Genomic DNA, 13,451 nt, shown 5'->3' on the forward strand with positions numbered 1-13,451 from the left:
AATTTATTTCATTTACCGATTCAAGTCCCAGAGGTTGGGAAACGTCCCCGGAACTGCTCCATGATATTCCATTTCCGGTTTCGAGAACTAGCTTTCGGTCAGACACAAATTAACCTTCCTGGATGATGCACAGCCTTTGGAGGGCTTTGCTAGCTAAGCTTGGCCTGGGCACTATGCCTGAATGCATCTGAGAAGACCTTGGTCAGGTCATAATTAGTCTACCTTTGAGATCCGTGATGGAAAAGACTGATCATGGCGGACTGGAGATAACGAATCATTGCACAACAACTCAGACACCTAGAGGCATTACCTGCACAGCACGTAAAGTTTATAGATGATTGGAGTGTTGGGTGGTGTTGTGCCGCGCGGCGTAGTCAACGGCCTGAATAGGACGTTCATGCAACAATACCTGTTTACTCGGTTGCTGTACAGTCCCTACTGTACCTAATTTTTGATCTAGTCTACGACAGATCCGCTTTGGAAGCATGCGATCAAGGGTTGCTGCAAGCATATCAGCATCGGGAAAAGATGCACAAGATCTCTTGCGACAGACATGTCACTCTAATTTCCCCAGTCTCTCCACATAGCTGGGTACTCCTTCCGCGGCTGAAGGTTGACTGTCATTGCTAATGAAAAGAAGCAAGCATTGAAAGAACTAATGTTTCATAGTATGATGAGATGCCATGGCTAGCCTGTTATGAGTAGTTGCAATATGGTGATCTACAAACTATAATGGATCCAGGTTGTTAATCGAAGTTGTAACCTTTCCTTAATTGGGGGATGTGCCGTGATAACCCAAGCCCCACCGATCATGGTCATAGCCAGCTCATGTCCAACTCGTTCACTTAGACCGTACGAAAGGAAAAAAAATATGAACCGCATTTGCTCCATGTTAAGAAAGATCGGTACAGGTGTCAGAGAGGCTTCACCTGTTCGTTCGAAGGGTTCGCAGAACACTAATAATGAGTACCCGGACATGCAGAACAATGAAATGGACTGTTCGGTGACGTCCTTTGAAGGCCAATACCTTGAGACATCGAACATGGAATATCAAACACTGAAGTTATAGGTTTAAAATCGACATCTTGCCGTGGTTTTTCTCTACAATCAATATCACCAAAACATCAACTTACAGAATCCGAATATAGATTTTCATAACAGACATTTCACAATGGCGCACCAATCACCTCCTCGAAGGAGATACCTACAAACCCGGGCTAGGGCAGAGTCCATAACACAATCCCAGCAAACCAGCACGAAATCGACTCCTGGATCATGGATCAAGTCCAAGATACTGCCATGGATTGCCCCTTGGTTCCAGCCTCATCGATCCTACGACCCGGAAGAGTCGTTTATCCCATTTCCCAAGGTTACATTCCTGGTAGATAAGCCAATCAAAATCCAGTGTCAGATATGTCATCAAGCGAACTGTCAGATTAAGCCAGATGCGGAGCCGCCTGACGAGTCTCAGTTCAGTTTGATGCCGTGTGGACATGCTGCTTGCTCAAACTGCCTGGAACAGTGGTTCAAGACTCAGAAGACCTGTCCCTTCTGCCGGGCCAACCTTGTTTATGGGTGTGGACACGCAGTTCCGCCCAGGCCCTTGACCGAAGAAGGACTTCATATGATTCCGAAGACATTGCCAGATCGGGGCTGTATCCCAAATTTCTGTGTACATTGCCGCAAAGCAATACAAATGGAAGAAGCAAAAGACAAGTTTAGACAAGCCGTAGAAGAGTTTGAAGCGGCAAGACAGCGCTTCTCCCAAACTCAAGCGGCGGCTGATGAGCTCATCATGCTATCAAAGAGAGACGAGTTTGAGACGGTGTATCAGGACGTACACTTGAACCTGCTCCGCACGTGGTTGACAAGATGGTAAGGTTTGTCGTATAGAATTCCATGACTCGACCCCCGGGCAGCTAATGAGGAAGGGATGGGAATGGCCTGCGGGATGGATGTAAGTACACCATCCATGAAAAAGGTTGAAGTATACGATACTTTGGGCTGGAGAACGAATATCAGCCTATCGTTGATGCTTGAGTCAGGAAGAACAAAGATATACAGGGATGAGAGCGCTGAAACTCATAGAAAATGGGTAATACGAGCTGCAATGATGGTGTTATCCTGACGTATTATTGTCCGTCGGTGAGGCTGTCATGTTTAGAATTTACACCAATGCCACGTTTTTCTCTTACCCCTTGACCTCCTGCATCGTGGATTTTGCGTGCAGGCTACGTACCTTGACACATAACTGCCAACTGAAAAGAATTTCCCGAGCGTGTCAGAAGACGGACCGACAACTCAGCTCGGCTGGGATCTGGAAGTCAATCTTATTTGTCCTGCATAAGCCTGACTCTCGCTTTGTGTCGGTGTCGGTGTCGGTGTCGGAGTCAGAGTCTGTCTCTGCATCCTGGCAAAGACGAAATTTCGAGTATCGTACCTGACTCGACGGCTTCTGATTGGAAGTTGGCAGCGGACGTTGTGCGGCTGGTTGGATGTATGTTTGGCTGATACATTCAATCATAACTGTTTTCAGTTGTTATACCCGACAGAATCATTCTTGGATGCATCCGTCAACAGGAGATAGAAGCAAAAAGAAAAGAAAGACGTGGAAGGAGGGAAAATCGAGCAAAGGAAACGCCGAATGGGATAGAGAGCCCGGCGCATGGGATGACCCACTCTCGACGGCAGCTCCGTGACCGACGCGGACAATAGTGGGCCTCGGGAGTCGGAACAAGTCAGGGACGACGACAATCATTACCATTCAGCTACCAAGGTACTTAGCAGGGTAGGTAGGTACTTGCTGTACGTTTGTTTACCAAGAGACTCTGCATGAAAACACCTCTGAGGCTCATAATTGAATGGATTCTCATGTTGCACAGATTGTGAATAGACACCAGATCCAACTTTGAAGGTTATTGTTACACGTACCGAGGTCCTCGGCTGATGCTTGATAGCTTATGTACTTATATTGCATTATTGTAGATGGACCATGGATGTCAATTGGTCCCCCTTTTCACTTTGTATCTTGGATGGCATACTATGCAGTCGTTCAGCTTGTATGTATTCTACTACAGGTATGTACTGTGATAGTCGTCGCGGAACACAAGCCCGGTAACCCCCGTTACCACTACCATGGTGCTGGGATTGCACGACCATGCTCATGGTATATTTTATTTTGACGTGTCACATAAGCGGCTGAAAAATCCGACACTAGAGAGGGTCTGAGAAGAAGGTGAGTTGTTTTTGAATTATCAGTTGGCTGTTTTATGTTTCGACAAACTCTCGGTTATGATTTTATTGTCCTGAATTAGTAGGCAAGGCACCCATGCTACATCAACGATATACGACTCGCATCAACAGCTGCGTGGCTTGACTCTGCCTTCCTTGAAGCGACGGGGGTAATAGGATAATAAACCCCTTTTTCTTTTGTCTTAATGCAGTCAGTATTGGAATACGATACGGCATGTCTGTCATGTTTAACAACTTCATATCCCATGTCCCATGTCCCATGTCCCATGTCCACGGTTGGTCGGCATTTGCCGAGGTGGGGTCAGGGTCTAGATTTTGAGCCCCTCAGCCACATTCAGACGTTGAGTCCCAAACCCTTGGAACAGCCTGCCTTGGTCTCTCCTTCCCTGACGGAGATCGAGATTTGGGGGACTCTAACCGCTAAGGGAAACAGTGGAGTTAGTTGTCTTGTTTCCCAGGATTGGGGAAGGGAATTAAATGGCACTGAGTGTACCTAGGTACGGAGGAGGAGGTAGGTAGTCTACTGTACTGGCAGGTGCCCGGGAAGGAAGGCACATGACTTTTCATTCATAGGTGGTGATCGCTTCCGCCTCTCCAGCTCGTCTCCCGAGACTCGCGGTGCCTGCCGTCAGTTTACCGTCAGACCTCACCAGCGCATCGTACCATGACATTATCACTTCACCTCGAACCTACTTGAGTACACACCACTTCATTGATGAGCTTCCTATGGTTTGCCTCTCAACCTCTACATTGTACTGTACGGCACTGTACTGCACGGATGCTTCTTGAACCGCCGCAATGATTGATTCGTGCATGGATACCCTCCCTGTCCTACATCTGCGCAACTGGTTCCAGCCTCCAGGCCTCCGATCTGTCTCGCTTGACAATCTCTAAATTCGAATTTTCGATACGGCGCTTTAAGTTGTTGCTTTCCCTGAATTTGCGCCCGTTTCGAATCGCATCATACGGATAACGGATACATGGATCCTGGCTTTGGGCTGCTTCTCCTGAACCCAATCATCACCGCTTCTTGCTTCTATGCTTGGCCGTTGGTGCCGGGCCCAAGTTACACGCCGCCGGGACCGTGGAGTTCGGGCAACCTATCTTTTCACCACAGCACTTGGTTGTCCGCTGTAGGTAGTGTCGATCCGCCAGTCAACGCCTTAAACGCCTTCAACGGCGATACATACAGGACATCTCAATCGCTATCGTCAATCTGCCATGTATTTCTTCCTGGTCCAATGCCATTTTGCGTCCACCCATCAGGACTGACCGTGCATCGTTAGCGTTGTTCCGACCTTTGTGTACTGTCCTCTATTAACCTGATCAGTACCTACAGTACGGTATTCTATCTCGAAAAAAGAAAGGAACGGCGCCCGGCAACTCCTCCACCAAAGCTTAGCCCTTAGTGGTAACTGGGGAACGGTCCAAGTTACCCCCAGGGGTCCACACTTTCCGTCATGACCTACCTGCTACTACCTAGACCAAACATGATGCCTGTCAGCGGGCTAGGTAATTCTCATCAAGATGCTAGCTAACCTTGACATGGAACGTATTAGCTCAGAGGTAAGAGCCGCCCCTCGATTAATTAGCTACCTGCCCTACAGACACAGAGGGCCATGTTCTCACAGATCAGCCTCCGACAATACAGCGCGGTTTCTTCGAGCAGTTCTGCACAATTGCACGAACCTCGCACTGTTGGACGATTTGGGAGGGCTCGATACTTTCGTCTCTCCAAGGCCTTTGCGACCCGATTTCAAGTCAAGGATGTGTATTTATGAGCGCGTGGCTCAGCAATGATCTCCGTATAGTGCACCCTGTCTGACTTACACCCACCTTATCGCCACAAGGGGGTAATAACGGCTCACGCCAACCCGTCTTCTTCTGCAGCGAGTTTTCCAAAGTGGGTGTGATGTGTCGTCTGGTAGCCGTGCTCTCGGAGCTCTTGGGCTGGTAGTCACCGAATCACGTCGTCGATGGATTTCTCCCCAACCACAGAACGAAACCCATTCATCGAATCGCTAACATTGACCTTTTGATCCTCGTCCCTCTGCTTTCCCGGAACTCCGTCATTTCAGCTCCCTCTCCGCTTTCCATGAACTCAAAATATTCTCAGCCACTACCTCAAGGGACAAGATCCCTGGGCAGCTTGCATACGGCATCACTTCCTGTTCAATCAACTGCAACTTAACACACATGCTCAATGGAGTCCCCTCTCGCAACCTCCGATACAGTTTACCATACTACATCCCTAGACCATCTTGTTAAGACCTGTAACATTGTATATATCTCCTTTACTAGTGGGACACCCATCTGATCTTTATTACACACCCTCGCGACGCACCGTGACGCTGCGAGCGTAACTTCGTTCGCCTCTGAGTCCACAAATGCGACGAGATTTGGATGGCATTGCGAATAGACAAGTCAAGAGCCGCCGTGTCAGCACCCAAGTGTGGCTTATTACCATTTCCCACATATCGAGTTGGTGGCGCGCTGCTCGCTCGCCCGGTCCCCTGACTCCCTGGCTACTTACTTGACCGGCTCTTTTGTCGCAGATTGACTTGGGCTGGGATTGCACTTAGCTCATAACTTTTATTTCGTAGCGCAGCCCTGTAGCTTTCTCTACATAACTAGCATTGCCTGGTGTCGTCCGTCCCGCGCCAGCTCGGTCATCGTTCTCCCAATAGGGCTGCATCGTCCGTTGATGGGTTTCTCCGAGTCCTGGATCTATACATGTATCTACTACTTCCTTCATATTGTAGTAGAGGCCCCCAATCACTCTGTATCCTTTCACCCTCTCCAAAAGAAAAAAAGATTTGCCGCTGTGGCTGACATTTCCATGTAGTAGCGGGCCCTTCTCATGAGCTTGTCATCTTAAGTCTTTATAAACACCCAGGTATATGTCACTCCCGGTGCCCCATCAATCTTTTCGATAAAAGGGAAAGCGTCCTGTTAGACCTGGGTTCTCCTCATCTGAACTATTTCAGCTTGGCCCATCTTGAGCTCTCACACCTGTTTTGAGCACTTTCTATTGCTCCTGATCAGTGTTATTTGACCAACCTTGTGGTGTTCTCGCAAGGTAGTCGTTGCTGGATTCTTGAACTACCTGGATGCCAACTCTCGACGCATCCTCAAAACGCTTGCTTTGTTGTAGCAAGAAACGGCCCAATGTCCACACCAGCAGTACGTTCCCGTTCCTTTATCTGTCCCCTTTCTCCCTCTTCGTTGATCGCTCCTGACACTAGAGTGTCCCTGTTTCTAGCAAAAAGCCAACCTTGCCCGGATCAGAGATAATCAAAGAAGATCCCGGGCCCGCAGGAGAGAATATCTCCAAGAATTGGAGCAAAGACTTCGAGTGTATGAGCTTCAGGGTGTCGAGGCGTCTTCAGAGGTACAACATGCTGCGCGGAGGGTTGCCGAGGAGAATAGGCAGCTTCGTGGTCTTCTCAACCGACATGGAATCGGCGATGATTACATATCTAACTACTTGAACTCTGGGACAGCGACACAAGCAGACCCAACAACAATGTCTTCCTTCGCCTCCAACACGCCGAGCGAGAGCGTCCAATCTCTCCAACAAGTCATTGCTCCCAGAAGACCTGCCACTCTTGAAACGGGCGTGTCTTACGTTATCCCTCCACAGGATAGCCGTGAACCTTCTATTGCCAGTGGATCTACAAGCAGTTCTTCTCTATGGGAGCCTGGCCAGTCCATTCAACCTGGTCCAGCATATGCTCACACCCATAATCGACCACTCCCTTCCAACGTTTCGACACCAGTGCCAAGACATTCAATTACTTCGTCGATGCACCCCCAACAATACACTTCGCACATGTTCTCTGACCCCCAAGTCTCGCGGACCGAAGGCTATCATTCTATCGCCGCACCAGGGCCTTTGGTGGATGATCCTCGTCGGCATAGCTATTCTGTGGCACCCATGCAAACAGATGTCTCGTCATCGTTGGGCTACACTTTGCCAATGAATACCTTTCATAACCCGGTTGGACAGGATGGCGGCCCTCCAGGGCCGTGTTGACTGGATAATGATCATGCAGAGAGCTTTTCACCGACCCAATGGATTATGCGGTCACCATGGGCCTCAAAATCTTTGGGCATTCACTCCAAAACACTGTCAAAATCCACTTCAGAGTTGCGATATTTCCCATAAAACAAAGCTTCGCATGATATAGAGTCGACGATGACCGATTCACTCGAGTACCGATCAATGAAAACATCACGTACCTTGACGATAATGGATTATGTATGACAAGGCAGGCTGGAGCCCCCATGGGTTACAGTTATATTTCGACCCGATGTTACATGATACGGGGTTGGTATTTGGATAGACAAAATTCGATGGTGATACGATTTGTTAACCTACCAAAACTTCGACCATGGAGCAACGAAGAAAGGATTGACCGATAATGCGATTCTTTCTAAGTCTTTCGGAATGCGATAACAAAGGCCTGGTACTGGTCTACTCTCCACACACAGTCCCATACTCGAACACCCAAAGAGATCGCTCGAACATCAAATACTGATGGACAAAGGGATTCTCAGCAAGTATCAAAGAGAGATAGACCACAACAAAGACATATCGTATCACATTACATATCAGTTCCAACTCGCTTTATTACGCTATGCAGTACTTCACACCAACCGCGATCTCCAGGACATCGAACAAGCGATAAGCCACACTTCCACGCTCCGGACAATGGCTAACAATACCGGGAGAGAAGTGTTAAGAAGGCACAAGAGTTGAACCATCTTTGTTTCTTTGTAAAAGAAGAGGTGAACAATACTCGAGAACATCCTGAACACTCAACTGCGCACATGTTTCACAGAGCCATAAAAGCCACTTCATATCCATACTCAATGATTACCGAACGTTTAATTGTTATCGAACTTTCAATCATGTCGTATTCTTCATCAAGCCAATGTTTCATTATCGAACAAATCTATTCAACCCTTCGGAGATCGAGCATATACCTGACTGCACCAGTCAATGGTCTTCCACAAATCAAAGTCACAGCAGCAACTCCAACCTTAACCACCACTCCTCCATCATACGCAAATTGCCGGCCTTCAACAAAGGATTGGAACAAACTGCATCAAACATGGGTGGGAAAACGAGCAAGCCACTTTACCAGGGAACGCCTGGGGGGAGTCAAGAAACTAACCAAAAGGAGACCAAAGGAGACACTGGTCAAGAACTGGCAAAGGAATTTGCGTCCAAACTGTCGCTCGGACCGTCGAAGAAAGAGGGCAGACGACACGCTCCAGCGCAACAGGGACACAAGTGTGAGGCGAGGACCGGAGCAAAGGAGAGGGCCAAAGCCGGACCAAGTGAGAAATCACTACCAGGATCTCAAGAAGTGAACGGTGAAGCTGACCCAACAAGTTATGGCTCGAGTGCAGATACACCTTTCCATACTGATGAAGTCAATGCCGCTGTTGCTGTACTTACTCTCATCACCGATATCTGCAAACAGGCTCCCAACCCTTCCATCGAAGAACAAAGGCAGCTGCTTGCCATCTTCGAACAGATGCCGTATCTCTTGACCCTAGAGGCACGTCGAAGGTACGGAGAAGAAGTTGTCTTGGCAGTTCAATTTCTGACCACAGTGTACGATCATCCTGAATCGGTGAACTGGGGAGCCATTGAAAGCTTTGATGACTTGCAGCTTACTTTGGAAAGCTTGAAAAGGTTTGGGAGCCGCACAGAAGCCAGACCAAGAGAAGGACCATATGGGGAGTTTATTGTATGAGCTTTTTGTTTGTTGGATGAGTCCTGCCATAGAGCATCGAGCAGGTCGTTCATCGAATAACATTGCGTTGTTTAGCATTTTATACGGCGTATTACAATGATACCCCTTACTTAGTCATGCAGCAAAGGAAGATGAATTTTAAATTGGTAGAACTCCCGCACCGTATCCTTAATCCCTAAAATCCCAATGAATCCCGTAATGCAAACATCATCTTATGCTTGGCGATCAAGAAATTAATGAATGCCGAACGCATGCTATATAATCACAAGAAGTAATCAGCAACCGGCTTCTTGGCAGGCATGCCCCGCGAATCTTGAGGCGCAGCTTGGAAGACTCTGTAACGTCGCGCAGGCCCGCTCCGTGGGGGCATACTGCCGTCCATCATGGCTCCGGCACCGCCGTCACTTCTCCCAACATCACCGTTGCTGCGGGCGAAGAGACCCGTGCCAGACTCATCCTCGGAGAGTTCGAGGACAGCAGCGACATTGCCGCATCGGTAACAGTAGTTCGGGGCGGACCAAACAGTAACAATGGATGCGTCAAACATTTCCTTGAAACCTTCCATGACAAGTTGGTGAGCGCGTGCAATGAGACTGAGGTCGTTGCGGTGATTGAAGACTTTGACAATATCTGCACCAAATAGGAAACCTGCTCCTCGCGGCGAGAGACCCCAGCCGTCAATCTCGTCAGGGTCGGACCAGAGAAGATCACACATTGCGCCCTCATGAGGCACTTCTTGTTTGCGATCTATCAGTCGGATCTTATCCACTGTATCCACCAAGGGACTCAGGCCACCATGAACGCAGAGTACTGCTCCGGCTGGATTTCCGACTGAGCCACCACTGGACCCTGAGGCGCCCGAGCCTGGTGGTCCAGTTTTATCCATGGCCGTTCCGCCTGGGCTTTGAATCTGGTCTTGCGAACTTCCATCTGGTCGACGTCGGGGGAACCGACTCATTATCGAGCCGTTCTGGTCGCAAACCTCGATTTCAGTCTCGTCGTCGACAGGCTCCACACCAGGAGACATCGTGTTCGAGGCGCCAAGAACAATTGCACCAAGCGCTAGGTAGTCAAAGACGTCGCAGCAGTATCTCCATACATTAGCGCTGCCATACTTTCGTATGCATTCATCGTAAAATCCATAGACTGTCGTTATCTGACGAGATTCGTGGTTGCCACGAATTAGAGTCATTCTATCAGGGTATCGGACTTTGAGGCAGAGCAAGAGTAGAAAGGATTCTAGTGAATAGAAACCGCGATCGACGAAATCGCCTAGAAATCCGGGTTAGTCAAGACGGGGTTTGTAACACCGGATGAAAGGTCGTACCCATGAAAAGGTAATTTGTATCAGGAACATCACCACCAACTCTGAATAGCTCCATCAGGTCGTGAAACTGGCCATGAATATCACCGCATATCTGCCAGGGATATCAGCCGTTGTCGAATTACAGCAGATGCCTTTAATAAAGAACAGCGCATACCGTGACAGGCGCCGTTACAGTGACGACGTTTCCCTCTTCTATTAAAAGCTCACGCGCTTTGTGACATAGCTCCCGGACTTGCGCTTCTGGGATCGGTCGGCATGCGCGCAGTTGCGCAATAGCTCTGAGGTCAAAATATTAGTTCCAAGATTCCGGTAATCGGCGGTCGGGCTTTGAGCCTTACTTGTCGAGGTCGCTCATTATTGTGAGAGTGGGCGGTACTTGGCCGGCCAAGATATTGTGCGGAGGGCGTCGTGATGAACAATGATAAGATAAGTAGATATTACCCAAGTATACCCAAGGTTTGCGATGCACCACCTAAGACAATGCGTGGGGAAAATTAAAAGGCTGGTCGCGTGTATGTTGGAGATAGATTTGGAGATTTCGCGATTCGCGCCGGTGAGTGACGCTCTATCCGATAATGGCAGCCTTATCGGGGTGGAGCCAAGCTGCTGCCCCGCGAAAGGTTGATTCTCCGCGGATTTATGCTCTGCCGGTGCCGACAGCATCCTTGAACCGGTAGCCAATGAGAAGTATAGCATAACTCAGATTTGACCGGGCAGCTCTGGATTTCTGGATCACCACCACAAATCGCTCGATAACACTGGCTCGTCGACCTGGTCAACGCGTGTCGAGAGGACAATGCTACGGTCTTTATGTGAGTTCAATGGCATCGGAAACCCATTGAATCATATGCTAACGACCAATTGAGACTTTTAGAGTCCCTCCTCGAACGACCGCCCGCTTTCTGGACCCCGGCCTCATATCATGCCACCACTTCTTCACCCGAAGTCGCGAATGACGTCGTCGCTCTTCGCAACGACCGTCGCCGCTTGCTTTATTGTCGTCACAATCCCGCATATGCTTCCTTGTCCTGTGCCTCGAGCCCGATTCGCCGATGGAGATATCATGGTTGACGAACATGGCCGACGATTGAGGTGGAAGAGAAAGGACACCAATCCCAAGGTCGAAGATGGAATCGTCCAATTCAACGATATGCCAACCGAGGAGGCCGAAAACGCACAGGACAGGGCCAAGAGGGAATGTCCTTTACCGAAGCCGGGAGGTGTGCTAGGCGAATGGCTGGGCTTTCATAAGAACGATAATGAGGCGGGACGATGACCGACAGAAATTGTTGCAACAACTCCATCCAGACTACATCGAGAAAACCCATACCTGAATCACATACCGGTGCTTGAAAGCTACGACACCGGGCTGGAGTGGCGACCTCTTGCAAGCTCTTGTTTAGCTTGTGTATCTATTCATCATGAACATTGGCTTGTCACCAGTTACGACCTTACAAACGACGAAAGACGATTGGAACATTTCGAAGAGAAGGGCTGTACGTGTCTCAGAAGACCGAATTATCTCTCGGCTTCATTGAGGTCAATACTTAGTACCTCAATAGTTTAGTGTGATGCGGTTCCAAAGGAATTGTGTTTAAGAAAACAACATAACAAAACCTTAGAAAATAATAAACATTCGAAACTATAGCTGAAGCGATTTATATCTTATCTGCCATGGAACGATGACTGACTTACTTGAAATGTTATACATGCTTGATATAGGTAGTATGTAGTATATAGTCGGGTGGTAGCTACTATATCAGTGTTAACTGTGGGGTCGATGAGCTAAAACCGGGAATTAGTGCCTAAAGAGTTGAAGGTTGTTAATTATATTGAGGCCTGATTGGGCGCAACTTAATACTCAATGGGAATAACTGGACAATAACGCATCAAATTGGATCTTATGTTGGGTTCCCCGCTTCGATGCAGCTTCCGAGCTTGAATTTGCTTTAAATCAAGATTTGCAAGGTATCCAAGGGACTGCAGTGGATAAAGTCTAAGTGTAACTTCTGACGCATGTGCAGAATAATAACCAACAGAAACTCGTGAGTATGAATATCTCTAACAAATACCTCAGTCTTGGACAATCGGCCGGGGAATGACTGTCATCGCAATGACATGGATTCGAGTGGAGACAGGTTGCAAATACCGGCTGGTGTTGGCGGTTCGGGGAATTCATGACAATTCACTACTATGTGGTATACCTAGGATAGTAGAAAGTGAGATTTGCTTTCCGTTATTGATTGTTTGCTAGGGAGTAAGTACTAGTTATGTGAAAGCTGAGTGATGATCTAGAAGATCTCCCTGAAACTGATACATGTTGGGCACAAGTTATGGAGCAAGGCAGCCTGTCGCGTGATGCTAATTAAACGCTGTGACTTTTGCGCGTATCCGTATAAATAGAGTAGCTGAGGACAAGTGCCCTGTTGCTCCGTGCTTATGGGATCTACGCAGCTGCAAGGAGGCAGCCAGCAAGTATGCAAACGATTACTAGCCACTCTGGGCATTACTAGGATTAACAGGGGTAATGCGAGAATGACGGATTGCACTTGGAGCTTATTCTTCCTTGTTGCAGCGGAGGGAAGCGTAAAACGGCAGAGCTCAAGGTTTCAATAGCAGGTATTTACTCTCCTTTGCCAACGACATTCTCCCATGATTTCATTGTATGGGGGAGGAAACCGGCACAAGACACTGGCTGGTCACGGCGCAATATGGATGAGAAACCTTGGCAATGACGCCTTTTAGCGCTTTCAGAGTCGACAGGAGACAGGTAATCTCACCCGCTAACGGTCAATGGATGACGGGCCTGCACAGACCAGCGTGTCGAAACGCCTGGTCATGGAAGGTCGGGGGGCCAAGAACAAGGACAGGCTCAAGGAAAGATGGATGCTCTCCTCCATCCGTAATCTCAGCTTAATTTCCCCATTTTCCATTGTACGGATACCTACCTGGTTTTTTTTATGTTGTCCGTGTCTCTCGTGTATTTTGCGTAACTCAAGTCCAACCTTGACGGTCACCAGTTTAATTACCTACCAATTTACCTTGCTTTATTCTTAGGCATAGCATAATCAGTCAGGTCGCTGTTGTGCACTTGTTCTCTAGGT

The 13,451-nt window shown here is 48.4% G+C and overlaps 5 protein-coding genes across 5 annotated transcripts; 4 read left to right on the forward strand and 1 right to left on the reverse strand.

The window, feature by feature from the left end:
• Positions 1-1,171: 1,171 nt before the first annotated feature.
• Positions 1,172-1,879, forward strand: FPSE_05902 (uncharacterized protein; the record flags this gene model as incomplete). Its single annotated transcript, XM_009259020.1, has 1 exon — positions 1,172-1,879. One exon carries the CDS (start codon positions 1,172-1,174, stop codon positions 1,877-1,879), a length of 708 nt encoding a protein of 235 aa, XP_009257295.1.
• Positions 1,880-6,778: 4,899 nt separating this feature from the next.
• On the forward strand, positions 6,779-7,288 carry FPSE_05901 (uncharacterized protein; the record flags this gene model as incomplete). The annotated part of the gene is made up of 1 exon (XM_009259019.1): positions 6,779-7,288. The coding sequence occupies one exon, from the start codon at positions 6,779-6,781 to the stop codon at positions 7,286-7,288; it is 510 nt and encodes a 169-aa protein (XP_009257294.1).
• A 1,081-nt stretch (positions 7,289-8,369) lies between these two features.
• On the forward strand, positions 8,370-9,020 carry FPSE_05900 (uncharacterized protein; the record flags this gene model as incomplete). Its single annotated transcript, XM_009259018.1, has 1 exon — positions 8,370-9,020. One exon carries the CDS (start codon positions 8,370-8,372, stop codon positions 9,018-9,020), a length of 651 nt encoding a protein of 216 aa, XP_009257293.1.
• A 262-nt stretch (positions 9,021-9,282) lies between these two features.
• On the reverse strand, positions 9,283-10,702 carry FPSE_05899 (uncharacterized protein; the record flags this gene model as incomplete). Its single annotated transcript, XM_009259017.1, has 4 exons — positions 9,283-10,292; positions 10,348-10,438; positions 10,502-10,625; positions 10,686-10,702. The coding sequence occupies 4 exons, from the start codon at positions 10,700-10,702 to the stop codon at positions 9,283-9,285; spliced, it is 1,242 nt and encodes a 413-aa protein (XP_009257292.1).
• Positions 10,703-11,269: 567 nt separating this feature from the next.
• Positions 11,270-11,623, forward strand: FPSE_05898 (uncharacterized protein; the record flags this gene model as incomplete). The annotated part of the gene is made up of 1 exon (XM_009259016.1): positions 11,270-11,623. The coding sequence occupies one exon, from the start codon at positions 11,270-11,272 to the stop codon at positions 11,621-11,623; it is 354 nt and encodes a 117-aa protein (XP_009257291.1).
• Positions 11,624-13,451: the final 1,828 nt, after the last annotated feature.

The sequence above is a fragment of the Fusarium pseudograminearum genome, chromosome 4 (genome assembly GCF_000303195.2).
Source record: "Fusarium pseudograminearum CS3096 chromosome 4, whole genome shotgun sequence".
In the NCBI taxonomy this organism is placed as follows: domain Eukaryota; kingdom Fungi; phylum Ascomycota; class Sordariomycetes; order Hypocreales; family Nectriaceae; genus Fusarium; species Fusarium pseudograminearum.